General features: G+C 42.4%; 1 protein-coding gene across 3 annotated transcripts in view; it reads right to left on the reverse strand.

Annotated features, from left to right (window-relative positions):
* Window positions 1-23,507, reverse strand: part of ATP8A2 (ATPase phospholipid transporting 8A2) — a 663,533-nt gene that overhangs the window by 478,614 nt on the left and 161,412 nt on the right. For all 3 annotated transcript variants that reach the window (XM_038388027.2, XM_043504314.1, XM_038388029.2), the window contains 6 exons: window positions 15,436-15,541; window positions 12,507-12,589; window positions 10,095-10,144; window positions 5,241-5,310; window positions 2,970-3,054; window positions 76-215 (listed from right to left, as the gene is read on the reverse strand). In XM_038388027.2, the coding sequence (XP_038243955.1) occupies window positions 76-215; window positions 2,970-3,054; window positions 5,241-5,310; window positions 10,095-10,144; window positions 12,507-12,589; window positions 15,436-15,541 (534 nt within the window). The remainder of the gene's footprint in view (window positions 1-75; window positions 216-2,969; window positions 3,055-5,240; window positions 5,311-10,094; window positions 10,145-12,506; window positions 12,590-15,435; window positions 15,542-23,507) is intronic.

Genomic DNA, 23,507 nt, shown 5'->3' on the forward strand with positions numbered 1-23,507 from the left:
CCTGCTTGGAACTATTCACATGAATAAGGTAAGCAGGAGTTAGCCTTCAGTAGCATAAACGCCTGCAGTTGTTACCTTTTCAATGATCTCATAGCACTCCTCCATCTTTTGAGTTCTGTCTTTCAAAATTGTGCTGGCTTCATTATAAACATTTAACCACTCTTGATAAGAATTTTCTGACAGGTCCACATATGCAATGCACAGAGTCCTCAAACCTACGAAACAGAATATAGATGTGGCACACATTAACCTACTGATAGGGAGGATCGCATCATTAAAATCCTTCTATTGAATGAACCAGCAGATGCTAAACCACATTTAACCACTCTCAATAAGAATTTTCTGACAGGTCCACATATGCAATGCACAGAGTCCTCAAACCTACGAAACAGAATATAGATGTTGCACACATTAACCTACTGATAGGGAGGATCGCATCATTAAAATCCTTCTATTGAATGAACCAGCGGATGCTAAACACCTGGCCCCCTCACTGGAGTCAATGAAAGTTTTGCACACATAAGTAATGCAACATAGAGCTCTAGAAAGGCAAGACAATCTCCCAGTACAGTTTGGAAACATTTGGGTTTTTCCACCAACTTCACCCAAATGGGGCAGATTGTGAATTTACTAACACTGGCGTAAATCTAACCAATTTCATTGACTACGCTGGATTTACACCAGTGTAACCAAGGTCAGTAGCTGGCCTAACATGCACAAATCTCTCCCCAATTTTCAGTAATCTAGTAATACTGGAGCAACAACAGTGTCATCTTTCATCTAATTTTCCATTTGAGGCTGAAAGTGATTTGTTTTAAATGTTAATTCCTATAAATTACACAACCCCAATGAGATTGGTAAGTATTATCATTAATATACTTCAACAGCAGGTATTTCATATATGTAATACTACTCATCCCAAATTATTGCTTATCCCAATACTTCCTTTCAGAAAAGAGAATGTATTCTGCCCCTCCATGCATGCATATTACTCATAGTTATGTGAACGGAAGTTACACCTGCACAATAAATAGAGAATAGGCCCCATGGAGTATGAAAGAGATCATTTTAATAGATGGCTGATCAAGTTTAACATATATGAGACCATGTCTACACTACAAAATAAGTTAACCTAATTTACACTGACATACAGCCATTGCAGTTATTAAATTGCTTGTGTGTGCATGCACATGTGGCACCTTGTGTCGGCCGTGCATGTTCTTACCAGGAGCACTTGTGTCAATTGTATTGTCAGTGTGGGGCATTGGGGCATGACTCCTGAAAACCAGCAACAGTTGATGTAAGCATCAATTATAGAAACTGTGACTCTACGCTGCTCAGGGAGGTGGTGTTACTGAATTGGCATAGAGAGACACTTACATCAGCGGTAACCAAATTTAAATGCACAGTCATCCACAGCCAGGTCGACACAAGGAATCTTACATCAACCTAACTGTATAGTGGAGACCAGGCCTAAGTAATGATTTTTATTCTGGCATGGGTCAGTCAGAAAAAGGAGGAAGCATGTCATATAAAATGGAAAGACTTTATTATTTGGGGTTAAGGGAGGTCAGAGAACAAACCGGAAAAATATTTAAAGTCTGAATAAATAACATTTTCAGACTTAGGAAAAAATAACCATCAATTCATGTTTTTACAGTAATGAAGCAAAAGGTATTGTGACAGGGTCGGGCCAGATGGCTACAGGAGAGTGATAGAAGGCAGATATATTAGCCCCAGGTTAAGTAGGTCTCTTTTCCCTGGGTAAGGTAACAGGGAAGGTTCCAGAACAATCAGGAACTTTCTGGAAACAATTAAGGCAAACAAGCTGATTAGAACACCTGCAGCCAATCAAGAAGCTGCTAGAATCAAATAAGGCAGGCAAATCAGGGCACCTAGGTTTAAAAAGGACCTAACTTCAGTTTGTAGCATGCATGTGAGGAGCTGGAGCAAGAGGCACTAGGAGCTGAGTGTGAGAAGGCATACTGCTAGAGAACTGAGGAGTACAAGCATTATCAGACACCAGGAGGAAGATCCTATGGTGAGGATAAAGAAGGTGTTGGGAGGAGGCCATGGGGAAGTAGCCCAGGGAATTGTAGCTGTCACACAGCTTTCCAGGAGGCACTCTAGACAGCTGCATTCCACAGGGCCTTAGGCTGGAACCTGGAGTAGAGGGTGGGCCCAGGTTCCCCCCAAACCTCCCAACTCCTGGTCAGATACAGGAGGAGTTGACCTGGACTATGGGTTCACGAAAACGGCCAAACTGAGTGCAGCCGTGAATCTCCGAGGCAAGCAAATCCACCAATAAGCGCAAGACCCACCAAAGTAGAGGAGGAACTTTGTCACAGTATAAAAAAGGAACAAAGCCCATATCTCTGTTAGCACTTACTTGTGAATGAATGTGTCATGAATTTGTCACCAGTAACATAAAGAGTTGGCATGTTTGATTTTAGATTGTAAGCTCCTAGGGGCAGCATCAGTGAGCCAGATTCAGACATGAATCTATATGAGTTGAAGTTGTAATGCACATCTTTTTCCCAGCTCTCTCAGCTTGTATGTTACACAAGTTTAGACACTTAGGGCCTAATTCTCATCTCTTCTGATTTTACACTGCTGTAATTCCATTGATTTCAATGTAGTTGCTCCTGATTTACATGTGTAAAAGTGAGATCAGAATCAAGTCACTACTCACCCTTATTCTTATGCAGGACTCAGAACTGCTCCCACTGAAATCAGTTTCACCATGGTTTCAACAGAAGCAGGATCAACTTGTAAACTCCTTTTTTAGACTTAAACTCACTACCCCATGTGTATCTTACATATACGATACATCGCCTATGAATTTGTCTCTGTGTCTTCATTTTTGTCTTGCTCAGCACTGAACAATTTGATGGCATTTAAAAATTAATACATAAAATACGACTAATAATGCAAAAATTTGATTCATACTTGTGCGTTGTTTCACTTACCTTCTGTGGCGAAGTATTCAAGATGCAATAGTGTTTGCTCCATATACTGGGAATCTTTTGAAAGTCTCTCAAAAATAACATTATCCTATCAAAACCAAACGAGATATAAAGAGTAAATTCACATGTAAACTTTTCATTCATGTACCTACAATGCACAAGTGTTCAACCCCTCTAGATCTAACTGATGTGAGGTGCCTAAAGTGGACATGATAATATCTGCAAATGAAAATACATACAATAATGAATTTTGGTTTACCTATGAAACGGATCTAGCTCCTCTTAGAAAACCAAAGCTGGAATGCTACAGTTTTTACCACCATATATGAACTCCAAGCAGAAGTGAAAAGGGGTAGGATACTATAATTGCTTTGCAAATACAAAAACACACACATTGTTTCTTTAGATTTTTCTTCCCTTACCCCAAACTTGTTACACTGTTATTTAAATTTAGAATACAGTACAGCAAAGATGGAATGCTCCATTTTGAATGACTGAAGTGAGACTGGGTTTTCCAAGAACAGAAGAGTCCTGAACAATAAAAAACACAGTTCCAACACAGACCCATACTTAAGAGCTTATCATGAAATTCTTACTCAGGCAAAATTCCCATGTATGTCAACGACAGTTTTGCCTAATTGAGAAGTCAGAACAAGCTTATGCTCAAATAAATTTGTTAGTCTCTAAGGTGCCACAAGTACTCATGTTCTTTTTGCGGATACAGACTATCATGGCTGCTACTCTGAAACCAACATAGGTTGGATTCCATTCCTGGGAATTGCCTTAGAAGCACCATCCATTACTGACTGTGGTTATTTTTGGGACTGATAAAGGTCTGGGGTGAAGGGGAAATGAAGGAAGAAAGGTTGCCTGAGAAATCAGGAACAGAAAAAAGGTGTAAAAGACATAAAAGAAAAGGAACTTCATTTTTAATATCTAGATGAACTTCAAATACAGTTGAACGTAAATAAATAATTTATAATATCACCTTCATTATTTTATGAGACCAAGACAGGAATATATTCAGGGTTCTGCCCAATAAATGCAAACTCACTTTCAAAAGTTATGGCACTATTTTTCTTAAAACAAAACAAGTTGATTTTTGGTGCCATTCTTGCCTCCCCTAATCTTATGGTTGTTGCGGCCCCTTTGCTGCTGCTAGAGGGCATTCGCCTGTTCCCACTGAAGTCAGTGCAAATCTTCTACTAAAATCTATGGAACAAGATCAGACCCACAATACCTCTTCTCTTTCTTCTTCCCAATACTAGTTTTGTGATATGTAACAGCTGTAACACTCAGCAACACAAAACTGACAGCAAGAGAAAGAAAGAGCACAGCAGTGTGAAAACAAAAGTGGTAAGAACAGTAATGGGACTAGAAAGGCAGATGTCAGACATGGTCAGTTCTGTTGGGTCCAGATTTGTGTGTGACTTTCAAAAGTTTTAAGCAATGTATAATTACAGTGGGCTTGATTCACCTCTGTTATTCCACTTTCATGTTGACATAACTCCACTGAAATAAGTGGAACTACACTGGAGTATAGTAGAGATGCATCCAGCTCTGTATTTCAAATGATTTTTTAAACGTGTGTTTAAAACACACACACACACACACACTGTAGTAAATTAGAGCTTTAAGGTAAAACATCACAGAAGGAACACTGTTAAAACAAACAGAGATTTAATTCCACATGATAAAACTGAGCCACCCTCCATCACTTTCCACTGAATTTAAAGCCACACTCTGCTGTGATTGTTGATGCCTCTGATTTTTTACAGTCATTGCATTTTGATACATTATCCCTCCTGTTGGTGAAAGTAGGAGCACAGCATATTATGAGCAGGGACAACTAGCAGCAGCAGTAGATGCAGAGATGGGAGAAAGCAGAAGATCACAAGACAGACAGGGAGAAATGCTTGAGAACAGACTCCAGTTTTGAAGATTCAGACCACAGTATTTAGATGTCTAACTTCCTGACTGTACCTGCGTATCAGGGGAGACATCCTGCCTGCACTGAAGTCAATGGGAAGACTCCCATTGACTTTAACGCAGGCAGGATTTCAGTTCAGGCACTGAAAGGCGTAAATACTATGTGTGCCTGCAAACAAAATCAGAGAACAGGTTAAGGCTCCTTTAAACATTCGGCCCCTAATATGTGCAGCTAACAGATATTCGTTAGAATGGACAACATTTCAACATTTTACAAACAATGTGACTGCTGCAGCAGCTTGCGGTATTTCTATCATTCTCTGTTAGTAGTAGCAGATTACTTACAGCCCCTTTACAGTACAGACGAAGTCGCCCCGTTGGAGTCCGAACTATTACAGACATTCTCTTTCTGTTACTATGAGAAAACAAACAAACAGTCATTTTGAATTGCTTTCTAATCAGATCTATGGTTCTAGGAGTAAAAACACAGTCTGATCCACAAGTTTTCTTCCATACGCTTAGCACATTTTAAACCAGGTCATACAAAAACATTAGTGAATGTACAATACATAACAATCTTACACATTCCATCTTCCAATCCTATGCTTCTTTAATCAATATGAACATAAATGGTCTGATTTATAGTAGTTTATGGCATACAGATGCACACCCACATTTGCATTCCTAATGTACATAGGCAATTACTAGGACTGCCTAAATTAAGCTGATAGTCCTGAAGTTGGTAATCTGCATGCACAAATACTGGCTCATGCAATTAATGTAATTACACACACAAATTAGGCATGAATTGCATGTGAGAGTTTCTATGCCTAAAACTTTTGAAAATCGTGCCCCAAATAATTTACCATAACTTTTCAAAAACAAAAGATAAACTTACTGAATGCTCCAGTTTAAAAATACAATGGATTATCATATAGAAACATGTATTTTGTTGAACTTGATACCTTGCTCCCAGTGCTGATACACTTCAAGATTGCAGGGGCAGAGTGCTCATCCTCTGAGAGAGAGGGAATGCTTTGCACTGCCTAACTACCACTCCTCCGGATCTTTCTTAAGGAACAAAACTAATGGGCTCCCATCAGGGTCCCACCTAATACAGAAGGATGGTGGCTAAGAAGTGTGTCCTGGAAGTTCAAGGAGGGAGAAGATTTTGTGGAGTGTTGTGTCCAGTTCTGAGTTCCACATTTCAGGAAAGATGTGGACAAATTGGAGAGAGTCCAGAGAAGAGCAACAAAAATGATTAAAGGTCTAGAAAACATGACCTATGAAGGGAGATTGAAAAAATTGGGTTTGTTTAGACTGGAAAAGAGAAGACTGAGAGAAGTATGATAACAGTTTTCAAGTACATAAAAGATTGTTACAAGGAGGAGGGAGAAAAATCGTTCTTCTTAAGTCTGAGGATAGGACAAGAAGCAATGCGCTTAAATTGCAGCTAGGGAGGTTTAGGTTGGACATTAGGAAAACTTCCTAACTGTCAGAGTGGTTAAGCACCTGAGTAAAGTGTCCAAGGAAGTTGTGGAATCTCCATCTTTAGAGTTTTTTAAGAACAGGTTTGACAAACACCTGTCAGGGATGGTCTAGATAATACTTAGTCCTGCCATGGGTGCAGGGGACTGGACTAGATGACCTCTCAAGGTGCCTTCCAGTCCTGTGATTTTATGTGTCTGTGTGCATGTGTAACAAGGCTGGAGGTAATATCACTGTTGTATATGACAAGGCAACACCTTTAACTCTGGACAGCAAAAGATACTAGAAAAATATCAACAATTTGGAGGGAATTCAGAGAAGAGCAACAAAAATGATTTTAAAGATTTACTTGCAAGAAAAGAATAAAAGTATATGAGGAAAGAGTTAAATTACCATGGATATGCTAACATTCTATCTACCTTATGTATTTTTGACCCCATGAAGGAATAAGAATTGGTAGAATTGTTTAAGCAGGTATAACTAGGAGTAATGGGATAAAAATGAAAAACAATTAGGCTGAATGTTAGGAAAACTACGTTTGGGGTATATTAGATGGCCGAACAGTCTCCCATAGGAAGTGGTGGTAATCACTTGAATCATTTCTAACTGGACATTCAAGAATATACTGTAGGGAATAATCCTGCACTGGCAGGGGTATCAATTAGATGACTTAATGGGTGTTTTTCACTTCTAAGTTTTATGTATGTTAGTAAGGGACCTAGGCACTGTTCCCACAGATGAAGCAAGAGGGCTGATTTCATAATCGCTGGCAAAATGCCAATAAAAAGAATACTATCAGTACACTGTAAACTATGCAAATAAACCTCCTGCTTTAGGAGAAGTTATGCAACAAATGAATGCAGGGTTCTTCAAAACATACAAAGGAGTGAACAATGGGGACTTTCATGTTCCTCTTAAAAACATTAATTTTGCCTTACTAGTAAATTGCATTTTGTGAGTTTCCCCCCATTTTCCAAAAAAAATGATTGGTTCATCTGACACTCTACAAAGCTAGGCAGAATCTCCCACCACATGGAGTTTAGTGCCTCTTCCCAGTAGCAATCTGTGCACTAAAGATTCAGACAAACTTTCCTAGCAAATAATTAGCTTTACATTTACCTCCAAAATAAAACAAACTATGTAAAAAGAACACTAGGATTTCAAAGTAGAGCATACACAAGTCAGGAAATGTCAAAGTTAAGATTGGTCTCACATCCTTAACTCTCTCCCTGCAACTTTAACTCTGCCCCTTGTTCACACACATTCAGTACCAGGTTTGAGTCTACAAGACTTTTACATCAGTCTAAACTCAATGAAATCAAACAAGTTAGACTGGCATAAAACAGAGCGGAGAATTGGGTCCCGTGAATGAAGCAGGGCTATCTAATGAATAGGGCCCTACCAAATTCACAGTCCATTTTGGTCAACTTCACAGTCATAGGATTTAAAAAATCATAAATTTCATGATTTCAGCTATTTAAATTTGAAATTTCACAGTATTGTAATTGTAGGGGTCCTGACCCAAAAACAAGTTGGGGGGTTGCAAGGTTATTGCAGGGTGAGTTGCGGCACTGCTGCCATTACTTCTGCATTGCTGCTGGTGGCGGCGCTGCCTTCGGAGCTGGGCAGCTAGAGAGTGGCAGCTGCTGGCCAGGAGCCCAGCTCTGAAGGCAGAGTTGCTGCCAGCAGCAGCGCAGAAGTAAGGATGGCATGGTATGGTATTGCCATCCTTACTTCTGCACTGCTGCCTGAAGATCTGGGCCCTCAGTCAGCAGTTGCCACTGTCCGGCTGCCCAGCTCTGAAGGTAGCAGCACAGAAGTAAGGGTATCAATACCGCGACCCCACTAAAATAACCGTGTGACCCCCCTGCAACTCCCTTTTGGGTCAGGACGCATAATTTGAGAAACGATGGTCTCCCCCATGAAATCGGTATAGTATAGAATAAAAGCACACAAAAGACCAGATTTCTCGGGGGGAGACCAGATTTCACGCTCCATGACATATTTTTCATGGCCACGAATTTAGTAGGCCCCTAATAATAAATGAGACATGGCTCTTAGTTCAGAGCCTCAGTTTGGTTGAAATTCTGAGGCTATTTTGGAAACAACAGAATGCAATGGTGGAATTAAAGTATATTGTAAATACACAGGCACAAGGGGATAGAGTAAGGAGTTTCTGAGCAATCTTAGCCTTGGCATGTCTGCCTTTTCAGTACTTCACTTTACAACCTTTTTAAAAACAAAAAAACAAAAAACAACAGTTTTTTGTAGAACTTTGCTTCCTTCTGTGTGCACCTTCAATCACCACATGGAATGAAGCAGGACTCCTGGTAAGTCCAATAAGATAAAGTACATGGGAGAGTATTTGTCTTCCTTGTCTCTTGGACTGAACTTTCTTCTGACAGGCTCTGCCATGTTGAGTCTCCTACTGATGGCAGATATGTAGGACACTCTTTTATCAAAAAGAGTTCAGAAACTCTGCAGCAAACTATTAGGCCAGGGGCGCTTCCACCCCCTCCTGGATCCTGGAATTGTGTGAGCAACCTCATCCTCCTTGCTGAAGTAAGATGCTACTATGGATGAGGGAGGGACAGGATAACAACAAGAGAGACTTCTATCTGTGGGCCCAAAGAGAATCCATAAAGGGCCAGAAAAGACCCCTGTAGTCAAAAGATGCAGGGAATTTCTGTGACCAGAAACCCTTCTACTCCCAGTGCTTGGGTCCCTGGATGATGACTCCACTCCCTTTATGGAGGTCACAAAGCAAGTCCAGACATGCACAAGACCCAGTGAGAGCATGGGGACACATCTGAGGAACATTCAGAGAAGGCAAGGAAGAGGGAAACACAACCTAGCCAAACCTTCTCCCTCACCATCCTCTTCCTCCTCAACAGGCCAAGTCAGCTTGTCACAGAAATAGGGAACAAAGAAGGCCCAAGCAACAGCTGAGTCAAACCTGGCCTTGGCCCACAGAACTGAGGGGGGCCAGGCATTAGAAGTGGCAGAAAAACCCAGTCTGACTGGTACAACACAAACCCAGGCGCAAAGCACGAAACATCTCCATCTTCTCAGCAGAGGGAGAATCTATGTGCCTGACCCTGTTATGCTAAGGTTCTCTTTTACAGCCAGAGTGGTGCAAAGGATCCTTAGTGTAAATGAGAATTAGGCCTGAAGTCTCTCCTGCTGGGAAGCAGAAGGGAGACTGGAATATGGGTGGTCAGGCTTCTCCCAAAAAAGGGCATGAAATTTCCCTCAAGTGGGAGATTCCCTCTACTTGCATGGAAATTATGAATTATATTTTGCACTTATACAGTGCTTTTTATCTGACATTCTTGAAGGATTTTACTAAGGCAAGGTGAGAATCATTAGCCCCATTTTACAGGTGAGGAAATTTAGGCGCAGAGAAGTGAAGTGATCTGCTTAAGGTCACACTGAAAGTCTCTGACAGAGCTAGAACTAGAAAAGATGTCCCTTTTCCCCCACTTCCATGTCTAACCACTAGACCTCTAATTCCCATTTGTAAAAAGGAGCAATTTATTCACCCCAGATTGAGGGCAACAGCAAATCTAAAGGAAAATGGATGATTTAACTAGCCGACCAACTATAATTTCTTTAAATTCCAGTGAACCTGATCATTAGTAATGTTACTAGCACATTTTTTTCTTTTATTTGCTGCCTTGCATTTATTTAATATCTGCAGAAGTAACTTACCTAGAAAACTCCAGCACATTAAGAATTTCAAAGGCTTCCTCTTTCCCCAGCTGCAGAAAAATACATTGTACAGAAAATTAAGATGATATGAATGATGTATATATGTATAGAAGCATCATGATTTTCAAATGCCCATGTCACATGATTTCAAATGTGATGTGATGATAGCTCCCTCTTCTGGTTAAAGAGGTATACTATCTTATTTCATTTATTTGACTATAAGCTTTCGTGAGCTACAGCTCACTTCATCGGATGCATCCGATGAAGTGAGCTGTAGCTCAAGAAAGCTTATGCTCAAATAAATTTGTTAGTCTCTAAGGTGCCACAAGCACTCCTTTTCTTTTTGCGAATATAGACTAACACGGCTGCTACTCTGAAACCTGTCCTATTTTAGTCTAACTGTGAAATGGCAAATTCAGCCCTCATTTGCACCTGTAAAACTCCAGTGACTTTCAATTTCTTTATTGCTTTATGAGCCTGCAGTCACTGATTTTAGCAGGGTTGCATCTGTATAACAGAGGAAATTCTAGCTCCCAATCTTTGCATGCACATAAGTACGCTTTAAAAAAAGACTAAACATTTAAACCTGCTAAGTAAGGCCATTGACATAAGGAAAGGATTTAAATATGGACCACCTGGATAAAAATTTTCCCAGCAGAAGCAGAGATGTTACTGTGGTAGCATATCTGAACAAGCCTGGTAAGCAGGACTCCTCAAAAAGTGTGCGCATTTATTTCAGACTGCAATGTACAGGACTAATATGCAAAAGAGACTAAGATTTTCTGGTGAAAATTGCCGCATTTAGGAGCAAACCCTGGTATTACCAACAGCCCTCCCCTGCACAAGCCAAACATTTCACAGATGCAGTGAAACCTGTTTGATTCTACTGCATGGCGAAGCAAGCGCTGAGGGATCCAACGAAAGGACTGGTGGGGTTGAGTGTGGGTGGGCTGAGGGAAAAAAAGTGAAGGGTTTATGGATCCACAACCAATCCTGTAGCAGAGCAGAGGTCCAGGACCCTCAGAGCTGCACTGGCAGCTGCAGAGTTTGGCCTATGGAGGGAGGATTCCCTACCCTTAGAAGCAGCATCACACAGCCCAGATACAGTGCTCAAGCTAAAAGAACAGGAGTACTTGTGGCACCTTAGAGACTAACAAATTTATCAAAGCATAAGCTTTCGTGGGCTACAGCCCACTTTATCGGATGCATAGAATAGAACATATAGTAAGAAGACAGAGAAGGTGGAAGTCGTCGTACAAACTGTAAGAGGCTAATTAATTAAGATGAGCTATTATCAGCAGGAGAAAAAAACTTTTGTAGTGATAATCAAGATGGCCCATTTAGACAGTTGACAAGAAGGTGTGAGGAAACTCAACATGCGGAAATAGCAAGCTGTGTGCTGGAGGCAGGATTTGTCTTGTGCTCATATGGGCTTAGCTATTTTAGCGATAGCACCGAGTGCAGAGCTGGTGGGAAGGCCCTGGGCAGTTCCAGACAACACTGCACATCCAGGACCTACAGCATGCTTTTTAAACCAAATAATAATGTTTTGAAGTATCCTAACAACTTTCATGACTTCCTCTAAATAACACTGAGAAAAGGTGGCCCTCTTAGGAAAAAATCTATACTAAGGCCTGGCCTGGAAATTACAAGAGTGATGGCTGTGCCCCACCACCACCCTCTTGAGGGTGTATTCAGCCTTTGTTACATTGTAGCTAGAAGGGGTGATTTACAAAACAAACGCATATCCAGAACAGCACACAAAAGTAACACATTAAACAAGCAAAACCCAAAGCCCTTGGATGTATCCCATGGACCAAGTTCTTCTCGGTTGCACTTGTATAAATCCAGAGTTAAAGTACCTCACACAGATGGCTGTAAACTGGATCAGAATGTGGCCCCATGTCAATGGAACTGTCCACATATATTAACCTTGATCTGTTCAATACACTGCACACACACAAAGCATATCTTCAGGAGGATATACATTCAGTGAGGAATAGAGATTCAGCTCTAGCACATGCCAGGACGTAGAAATTAAAGGGACAGTTACATATGTAATTACACTAAAGTATATATTTGTTCCAATCCATGTATTCTCTTTTCTCTTTTGGGGGAAATCTTCTCCCCAGTGCCCAGCTCAAATGACTGTGCTTCCCAAAGCATCCCATGGGGCAGCTTCAGTTTACTGCCATGATTAGTATCTGTTGCTCTTTGCCTGTTCCACTGAGGAAGGACCCAGTGATTCACCTCGAGACAGATCCTTGGCTCTGCCCATCCCACTCTGCCAAAACCTGTCTGCATATGGCCTCGGAGGGAGCCCTGCAGCGCTGCTCTTTAAACCATACAAAGGGGATGTATCCCATGCACATATCCTTGAAAGCTACTGTACACTGCACATGCTCCACTTACCGCATCAATGATAACTGAGTGTGGAGTTCTTCCTGTGAAGACATAGCCAAGCTTTTTTGCTCCTTTCACTAATGCCCCTTCATCTGTCAATACAAGGAGTTTTGCTTTATTGGGGACTAATCAGAAATATAATCAGATGTCAATGGAAAAAACCTACTCCCATGAGCACTGCATTGCCATGATACAGGCAATGGCCAGCTACTGAATCAGAAATGTCTAAAATCTGTTACCGAGATGAGCTGTATCAGCAGCAATTAAAAAGTTTCCATCATAACCCTTAGATACACCAGGCTTGCACTGGCATTCCTCCTACAAAACTGCATACAGATTACCAGGGCTGCACACATATACTTTATACTTGGCATTCTGTATATAATGCATTGTATTTGTTGAAGCATTAGCCTATCCTAAATGCTCAATTACTGAGGGACAAGCTATACTCCTTGCTATATTTGTTTTCCACAACCAACTCTTAGTATAAACTTCCATGAGTGATGTACCCGAATATTTGGATGCTAATACCTAAACTGTATCGTTAAATGTATTAACCTAAATTTGGGTTATTGCAGATTATGTACTATATTAATTTTATGAAGTTTAAACCAAACTTTGTACTTTTGGATAATCTAAGCCGGATGGCCAACCTGTGGCTCCAGAGCCACAAGCAGGTCTTCAGAAGTTAATATGCGGCTCCTTGTATAGGCACCAACTCTGGGGCTGGAACTACAGGCGCCAACTTTCCAATGTGCCGGGGGGTGCTCACTGCTCAACCCCTGGCTCTGCCACGGGCACCACCCCCTCCCCTGAGCCTGCAGTGCCCTTGCTCCTCCCCCTCCCCCCTAGAGTGGAGGTGCGGGGAGGGAGGCGCTGGGAGCGGGCGGGGAGAAGTTAATGGGGGTGCTGCTGACATATTACTGTGGCTCTTTGGCAATGTACATTGGTAAATTCTGGCTCCTTCTCAGGCTCAGGTTGGCCACCCCTGATCTATGCACTATACCCAGTGGGAATGTAAATAGCAGTTAAAAAAGGAACCGTGTAACTGATTAAAATTTTATCAGTTACATAGTCAAATGTTTTATGCAGGGCTCCGCTGCCGGCCCCCGCACCTGGGGATCCCAGCCACAGCCCACCACTGAGCACTCCGCCGCCCGCGGCTGGGGATTCCGCTGCCAGCTGCTGGCCGTGGCAGCCGGGGTCCCGGCTGCCTGCCTGTGGACTCTGCTGCCAGCCCTGCGCCCAGGGTCCCCCTGGGCTGCTGCCCCCAGAGTGGCAGTGGAGCCCTGGGCTCCGGGCGCAGCGGAGTTTAATCGTTAACCAAAACCGATAAGACTGATGCTTATCGGTTAACCGGTTAAACATTTACATCCCAAATACCCAGATGTACAGACACTCCTTCCTTAACCTGTACTCTTATACAATTGTAACATTCGCTTTAATACCAAATTTTAAATCCGTTACTATTGAAGAGCCACAGTTTGTCTGTTCATGTTCTGTAAAGTTTTCTTTAAACTTGTCTGGAAAATTAGGAAGATCAAAGCTACATACGTCAATATTTATACAACATGTATTTAATCCAATTTCAGCTGGAATGACTCAACAAACTTCTCTCCACAAAAAAATTCACCAGATTCTATTGGAGACTGGGGAAAATAATGACGAGTTCAAATAATTCTGCAAGTTAGAACTCAGAGGCAATGCCTCAGGCAGTGGGATGTACCACATGCTTAGAGAAAAGGAGTACTTGTGGCACCTTAGAGACTAACAAATTTATTAGAGCATAAGCTTTCGTGAGCTACAGCTCACCACCAAATGCATCCGATGAAGTGAGCTGTAGCTCACGAAAGCTTATGCTCTAATAAATTTGTTAGTCTCTAAGGTGCCACAAGTACTCCTTTTCTTTTTGCGAATACAGACTAACACGGCTGCTACTCTGAAACACATGCTTAGAGAAAGACAAGTGGTAAGGTCTGAATTCCCCTGTACCAGTGGAGTTTGCAAAGTCCAATTCCATAGATCCTGGTATACCCATGAGGAAAGCCTTCCTGCATCCTGGCAGTAGAGCTCACAGCTGAGCCTTCCTGTTGTTGGCTCTTCACCCCACTCCTGTACCCAAACCTCCTTGAAGAGAGGTAAGAAGCACGGACAGGAATTCATGCTCCTTGGACCACATTAAGCACTGAACAAATCTCCAAATGGTAGGATAAAAAAATCAAGTTATATAAAAAACCCTCAGTCATTGAGGGGAGCTTGCCACAGAGCTACTCCCCCCATCCCAATCTGCGGGGCATGTTTGTTTCTTCTGATCTCCTTTGTTCCCCTCAACAGCACAGAATGGAGGGGAGCATGGGCCCAATAAATTCTGGACCCAATTCTTCATTGCCTCATGTCCTGAGTAGTAATTTACACCTACATAAAGTGGGTGCAGGATGCTGCCAAAGCAGAATGGTGGCAGTGTTTATGCTCATTTCGCTCAGGCATAAAGGACTATACAAAGGACAAAGCAGTGGACAATCAGGTATTGCTAGCTCATTGACGGGGCTAGCTTGTGATTGGCTGCTACAAGGATACAAAAAGGGGATGGGGGAGTCAAAAATGGAGTTTCACCTGGCTAGTGGCCTCAAAGGGGTGGCAAAAGTCTTGGGTTGTGGCCCCACTCCTCTACATAAGCCAGCAGAAGCAGCTGGTAGCAGCGGGGATCACCTCTGAAGGATGAAGTAGTGGCTATGCTCTCTCTGTCCAATGGGGAGCTCTGGAAGATAGTGTACCCTCTGTGCAAGCTGATATCTTGAAGGTACCATAAAGTCCATTATTAGTCATACAGGAAAGGAGATTTTGTTTGCTTTTAAACATGGTTTTTAATTTAAGAGCATTTTTTTAAAAGCTCTTGACTTCTCTCCTCCACCCACAAAAGAAGGAGAAAATTACCAACCTGGTGAGGAGGCCTGGTAGATTATTGTATTTCCATCTCTCTCAGGAACAACAGTGTGACACACAGCCAGCAGAGTGAGGAACTCCTGTATGTGAGCAGCTGTGGGCTACAAAGAACATTACCAAGTTAGTCTGGTACTTTCATTACATGGAGACTAAATGTACAAGACATAGGCATGTTCTGGATTTTAAAATAGAACTCAGTCTGTTTAGATCTGCAACACCCATCTCTCTAACTCAGTGTATTGCCTCTTTCACCTCTCAGCCATGCTAGAATATTGGAGATATCAAGAGCTAGTGCTAATGAACTCTCATTCTGTGTGCAGCACTCAATCTACAGATAAATTATACATACGCACAAGAGTTGGAAATCCAGAACCATTGTCCTTGCACTCAAAAAACAAAAGGGGCTTGATCTTCTACAGCCTTGCACCTTGTGTAGTCATTTACATCTTTGCAAGGTGAAAGCAAAGGAAGTAGTATAAAATGCTACCATTGGTCTAGTGCAGGAGTGGGCAAACTTTTTGGCCCGAGGGCCACATCGGGCAAGACAAACTGTATGGCGGGCCATGAATACGCACAAAATTGGAATTGGGGTGCAGGAGGGGGTGCGGGCTCTGGGGTGGGGTTGGGGATCAGGTATTTGGGGTGCAGGAGGGTGATGTGGGCTGGGATCGAGGATATTGGATAGCGGGAGGAGGATCAGGGCTGGGGCAGGGGGTCGGGGCGTGGGGAGAGGCTGAGGGGTGGTGGCTCCGAGCAGTGCTTACCTCAAGTGGCTCCCGGAAGCAGTGGTATGTCCCTTCTCCAGCTCCTACACGGAGGCGTGGCCAGGCGGTTCTGCATGCTGCCCCATCCGCAGGCACCGCCCCTGCAGCTCCCATTGGAGCACGTAGGTGCCAGAGTGGGGCCATGCCACGGCTTCCGAGAGCCGCGTTTTGCGTCCACTGACCCAGCGCCTCGGCTGGAGCGAGGCCGAGCCGGGTGGTCTGGCCCCTGACCCAGCACCCCGGCTGGAGTGGGGCTGAGCCACATGGTGCGGCCCCAACCCAGCACCCCGGCCGGAGCAGGGCCGAGCCACGTGGTGTGGCTCACTGGCCAGCTTAAAACGGCTCGCGGACCATATCTGGCCATTGTTTGCCCACCCCGGTCTAGTGACTGGAAAAATTTTGATTTGTTAGCATTTATACCAGATTTACACAGGTGCAAATGATTACATAAGGAGCAATGTAGTCTAGGATTAGGCCCAAGTGCTCTGCTAAAACTGTTTGTCTTCACAAGTCTTACAATTAATTCTAAGGCAGCCGTACAAATTTATGAGTGGGATTATATGACGGGGTTGCTCCAGATGGCTGGGGGTGGGGCTCGGCAGCACTGGGGCTCACTACTGAGGTCATGCCGAGAATTTTCTCTCTCTCTCTCTCTCTCTCGTGCCTGGTTCGCTAGTTCTTACTCACATGCTCAGGGTCTAACTTATTGCCATATGTGGGATTGGGAAGGAATTTTCCCCCAGGTCAGACTGGCAGTGACCTCAGAGGGGGGTTGCCTTCCTCTGCAATGTGCAAATGCAGGTTACTTGCTGAGATCATCTATGTATCCCTCTCAATCAATTTCCTGCCATTGCAGGGGCCTTGAGCATTGATGCACCTTTGTCTCTCCTATTGTCTGCCTGTGGCACACAATTGTTTAGTCGCCTGTGCGCTGTAATACTTTGGTCTAATTTCAGTTGTTGGGATCAGTGTATGGATGCTGGTGGCCTGTGATGTCTTGGAGCATCAGGAGGTCAGACTAGATGATCTTGTGGTCCCTTCTGGCCTTAGACTCTATGACTATGACTTGAGCTAAATCCTGAAGCTGACAACAGTAATAAGTTCCTTATCCTCTCTGTGGGCGGCCAGTAGAGGACAACAACACTCTCCCATCTTGTAAACCTCAGCCTGAATTTTACACAGCCAAAAATGCACAATCAGCTACTACACTGTTCTGCTAGTGTAACCCACACACCTTCTGGGTGTGGTGTTCTGTCATACCTAGTGGCACCGAGACCACTTAGAGAGAGATTAATGAGTCTGCTCTACAGCCTTAGCTAATGGGCAGTTGGCTTTTAGCTTATGCAGTAGAGGCTCATGCACTAAGCTCCAGAGGTCCCCGGTTCGATGGTGACCGGGGTTTGTCGGCATAACAAGTGGGAGCTCGTCCAGGATTTCAACTGGGAAGACTCTGAAGCTTGGGACGCGCTTCCTCAGCTAGGGGAAGTATGTAACCCACACACCTCCTGGGTGTGCTGCTCTGTCCCATCCAGTGGCACCAAGAGCACTTAAAGTGAGAGATAAGATGAATCTGCTCTACAGCCTTAGCTAACAGCCAGTTGGCTTTTAGCTCATGTGGTAGAGGCTCATGCACTAAGCTCCAGAGGTCCCCGGGTCGATCCTGCCCATCAACAACTGGGGTCTCTCAGGTTATACTAGCACAGTAGCTGGCCTGGTTGAATAAGAGCTGGTATGACCTGAGACTTTATTATTAAAAAAATGACTCCAAGATTTCCAGTACTCACTTACAGATTCAAAGTTTAGAAGGGACCACTGTAATCATCTAATCTGACCTCATATATAGCACAGGCCACAGAACTTCCCCAAAATAATTCCTAAAGCAGATCTTTAGAAAAACATCCAGTATGGATTTACAAATTGTCAGTGATGGAGAATCCACCATGACCCGTGGTAAATTTTTCCAATGGTCAATTACCCTCACAGTTAAACATTTACACCTTAGTTCCAGTCTAAATTTATCTAACTTCCACTTCCAGCCATAGGATCGGGTGATATCTTTCTCCACCAGACTGAAGAGCCCATTATCAAATATTTGTTCCACAGGTGGGTACTTATAGACTGTAATCAAGTTACTCCTTAACCATCTCTTTGTTAAAATAAACAGATTGAGCTCCTTGACTCTAATCACTATAAAACACATTTTCTAATCTGTAAATCATTCTCATGGCTTTTCTCTGAACCCTCTCCAATTTATCAACATCTTTCTTGAATTCTGGGCAACAGAACTGGATATAGTATTCCAGCAGCAGTTGCTCCAGTGCCAAATACAGAGGTAAAATAACCTCTCTACTCTTACTTTAGAAGTAACGGAAGAGGAGAAGGACCTTGGAGTATTGGTTGATCATAGGATGACTATGAGCTGCCAATGTGATATGGCTGTGAAAAAAGCTAATGCGGTTTTGGGATGCATCAGGAGAGGCATTTCCAGTAGGGATAAGGAGGTTTTAGTACCATTATACAAGGCACTGGTGAGACTTCACCTGGAATACTGTGTGCAGTTCTGGTCTCCCATGTTTAAAAAGGATGAATTCAAACTGGAGCAGGTACAGAGAAGGGCTACTAGGATGATCCGAGGAACGGAGAACTTGTCTTATGAAGGGAGACATAGGGAGCTTGGCTTGTTTAGTCTAACTAAAAGAAGGTTGAGGGGAGACATGATTGCTCTCTATAAATATATCAGAGGGATAAATACCGGAGAGGGAGAGGAATTATTTAAGCTCAGCACCAATGTGGACACAAGAACAAATAGGTATAAACTGGCCACCAGGAAGTTTAGACTTGAAATTAGACAAAGGTTTCTAACCATCAGAGGAGTGAAGTTTTGGAATAGCCTTCCAAGGGAAGCAGTGGGGGCAAAAGATCTATTTGGCTTTAAGATTAAACTCGATAAATTTGTGGAGGAGATGGTATAATGGGATAATGTGATTTTGGTAATTAATTGATCTTTAAATATTCAGGGTAAATAGGCCTAATCCCCTGAGATGGGATATTAGATAGATGGGATCTGAGTTACCCAGGAAAGAATTTTCTGTAGTATCTGGCTGGTGAATCTTGCCCATATGCTCAGGGTTTAGTTGATCGCCATATTTGGGGTCAGGAAGGAATTTTCCTCCAGGGCAGATTGGAAGAGGTCCTGGAGGTTTTTCGCCTTCCTCTGTAGCATGGGGCACAGGTCACTTGAGGGAGGCTTCTCTGCTCTTTGAAGTCTTTAAACCATGATTTAAGGACTTCAATAGCTCAGATATAGGTGAGGTTTTTTGTAGGAGTGGGTGGGTGAGATTCTGTGGCCTGCGTTGTGCAGAAGGTCGGACTAGATGATCAGAATGGTCCCTTCTGACCTTAGTATCTATGAATCTATTTGAGACTCCCGTTTATGCATCCAAGGATCACATTAGTTCTTTTGGCCACAATGTCACACTATGAGCTGATTATCCATGATTATCCATCATGACCCCCTAATCTTTTTCAGAGTCACTGCTTGCCAGGATAGAGTCCTCCATAATGGAAAGAGCATTATCACTCTGCATCATCTGTTTTTCCCCCAAATTCAAAACAGAAATATTTATTGAATACTTCTGACTTTTTTGCATTATTATTGATAATTCTACCATTTCCAGCTAGTAATGGACCAATATCATTGTTAGCATTCTTTTTGTTCCTAATACATTTTAGCAACTCCTTTTTATTGTCCTTACCTCTTCTGGTCATAGAATTCTACTTGTGTCCCTTGGCTTCCCTTATCAATTTTCTACAATTCTTAACTTTAGATTTATAGTCATTACTGTCAACTTCCCATTTCTTCCATTTGTTATATTTTTTCAACTGCCTTTCACTTCCCCTCTAATCTAGATTGGTTTTTAACCAGCACAGCCCTCTTCCTCAATTGTAGGATTGTGGCTTTTTGGGCATCTAGTAAGGTGTTCTTAAAACAATTCTCAATTATTCACCTTTTTTTATTAAATTCCCTCTGCCCAGCTGACTTGACTCATAATTGTTTTCAGCTTTGTGAAATTGGCCCAATTAAGTGCCGTGTGTGTGTGTACATATACAGAGAGAGAGAGAGAGAGAAAGAGAGAGATCTGGACTTTATTCTGCTTACACATTATAAATGTGATCAAATCATGATCACTTGTACCTAACCTACCATTAACTTTTAGTTCTGTGATCAGTTCCTCTTTATCTGCCAGATTCTGTGAGCAGGTCCTCTCATACCAGGCCTCTAATACAAGGGCTTATGTCTCAGGCTCTCTTCCTACTACAAGTGACAGAACCAAAATTAAAACTCTGGAGTTCCTGTCTCCAAGTTCAATAATTCAACTACTATAACTTCCCCTCAACTTGCCCCTTTTTTACCATTAAAAATATAAATTTTGTGCAGCTTCAGAGGTAAGGTTAAAAAAAATTCTGCATCAAACTGCAGTTCTACAGCAAGGACAACCTAAATAATAAAATTCTAGGACGGTCACTCTTTGAAGCCTAGAATGTCTGTTGAGTCAGCATGAAGCAAAGGAAACAGCTACAAACATTGTTGAGAGCTCTTTTGTTTAGACTATCACCAGGTTGAATAATCCCAGGATTCACTGAGAACAATTTTTAAGTTCTTAGCCATTTTGACTTTACAAATTACAAATAATGCGAAAGCAAGACACATATTTATGCCAAGCCTAGAGTCCTAGACCATTGTGATAGCATAGATAACTCACCCAATTACCATCCTTACTCTACAGCTAATTTGCATGTAATAATTTCATTGGTTGTATGAGGGAGACTGCACAGATGGTGGCATACTTGGCCCAGCTGCCACAGTTCTTCAAAACCACCCACACAGCACCAAAACCAGTACACACAATACCCCCAAATACACAGAGCCCCTGATGACAGCATGCATTGCTCATTCCCCATCCGCACAATTCAACACAATCTTCCAGCACAACACAGTCCACACACAAATCAACACAACAATCCACTCAACAATACAACCAGCAGAGACAATAACCCCAAACTTCTCTGAAGCCCAGAATGCCCTGAGTCAGTGTGAAGTGATGGAAACAGCTATAAGCATGGCTGAGAGCTCTTTTTGTTTAGAATCTGAGCAGGTTCAATCCTCTGTGGGATTCACTGTCTGTTTCTACCCAACTTTTAAGTTCTCAGCCATTTTCAGCTTTTATTTTAAAAGCCACACATGACTTTACTAATTATACCCATGCAGAGGAAAGGGCTTGCAGCTTTTAGTAATGCATAACAGCCTACATTATACTTCAACTGTAAAATCCAGCCGCACTGGCAGGGTTTCAGATTAACTCTTTTTTCACAATACTAAGGTCGCAACATCTTGCAACAGCTCCTGCATGACACTTCAATTAAAAACAATGTAAGATCAAAAATTGTTGGGAAGCAGATGTCGTAACATGTCTTTGAAAAAAAATCCAGCACACCTCGTACATATATGGTTAGTTTACTTTAAAATAGTCACAATATACAAAAAATATACAATGTCCCATGTACAGTTAAGAATGGAATTTGGCTCCCATCGTTAGACCCCTATGGGATTGCCTGGGTACATCTTGAGCTGAATTTGGATAGATCATGAGCAAATAATCATCTAATTTATTATTATACGAGAGAGCAGAGACTACATTCAAAGACATGAACAGATGGTGTATCATCAAAAAGAAATGTGAGAAATGGAAATTTTTATTGTCCAGGAGGTTACATGCAGTTGCTGTGTTATTGCTAATGAAAGCAGTGAAACTTATACCCCCATTTCCACAAAATATGCAGCCTGCTGGATTCTCATTTCAGCATCTGTCACTGCAAGCCTTTGATGTCCACATAACAAATATATTACCTAGCCTATTATGCACTTTCACAATTTCTTTCCATCTGAACCTGCCTTCCCCCGCATCATAGGTTTTAAGTGCTATCCCCCCCCCCCCCCATTTGGCTTATATGAAGCCAGCAATTTAATTTGTTGCTGTCTTTATGTTTTCACAGTTTACAACGGATTACATGGCAACCTCCCAATTCTATAGCAACAGATCACCAAACAGTGAGGCCTATCTCTTCAGCTTTCACACAGCTGCCATTTGTTTTCTTGCTATATTGTTCCAGCATTGTATCAATAAAGATTGAGACAGAATGTTCAAAATACTACCTCAGAATTATGTGCAAAGAGCCTCATGTTCATTAACAACTTCTGTGGTTATAATTCTGATTCTCCATTTGAAGTGTACCCCCTGCCCCCATAGGCTATCAGATTCTGCATTATTGGTTATGGCTTTCATTTAATAGAGGAGAACCAACCACTCTGTCACTGAAATTCTAACAGCGGAGTATTCCTTGTTTAGCCCCTTGGACCATGCCCCAGCACAGATGCCACCACTGCTTTAACTCTCTATTCCCCCGCCCCTTCTAGTCCCATTTTTCTTCTTTATATATCGGGGAGTTTTCCTACTTTTTTATTTTGCTCTTTATCTTGTTTTGCTCCCCATCTGCCCACTAGTAGCTCCCACTCCTACCAGCACCATTGCTTCAATCAATCTTCCGTCTCCCAGGCACCAGTTATTCCCATCCAATCAGGTTAACCCTAATTTTGATGTTTGTGCTTAGAAGTAGAAATCTATTTCTTTTCAAGTTTCACCTTAAAAAGAGAACCCCTTTGGTATATGTAATCCTTACCAAAGCACACCCTGGCCCAGATCCTCAACCCATATACATTACATCCAGTGCACACATGCAAGTCCAGATTTTTTAAACACATGTAGAAACATGCTCAAAAAAATCCAGATGTGCAAGTATGATGATGCCTTGCTTGGGTTATGTTTGGGGAACTGAACCCAGAGCCACCTAATCTAAAAGCATGACCCTTTACTGCTTGAGATAAAGGGCAGGGTCTGTCAAATCAGGAGGCAGCGGCAGACTTACAACACCTCATTATGTGGTTTGGCCACTAGAGGGGGAACAAAAACTCATGCTTGGTTAATACTGGGTCCTCTCTGCCAGCAGAGTGGGTGCATGCACAATCACAAGTACACAATTTAATTGTCGTGGATTTGGAAATCTACCTCTGTGTGCCACAGCAGATAGAGCACCGTTGTTTCTAGCCCCAAGAATCTCCAGACAGATACAATGACAAAAAATGTAACAGAAAAAAGACTTTAAAATGCATCTCTAACTTGGTAGTGACATGTAATATAAGATCAGCTCCATGGTTCATAACATTTCCAGAAAGGAAGTAGATTGA

The sequence above is a fragment of the Dermochelys coriacea genome, chromosome 1 (genome assembly GCF_009764565.3).
Source record: "Dermochelys coriacea isolate rDerCor1 chromosome 1, rDerCor1.pri.v4, whole genome shotgun sequence".
Taxonomy (NCBI): domain Eukaryota; kingdom Metazoa; phylum Chordata; order Testudines; family Dermochelyidae; genus Dermochelys; species Dermochelys coriacea.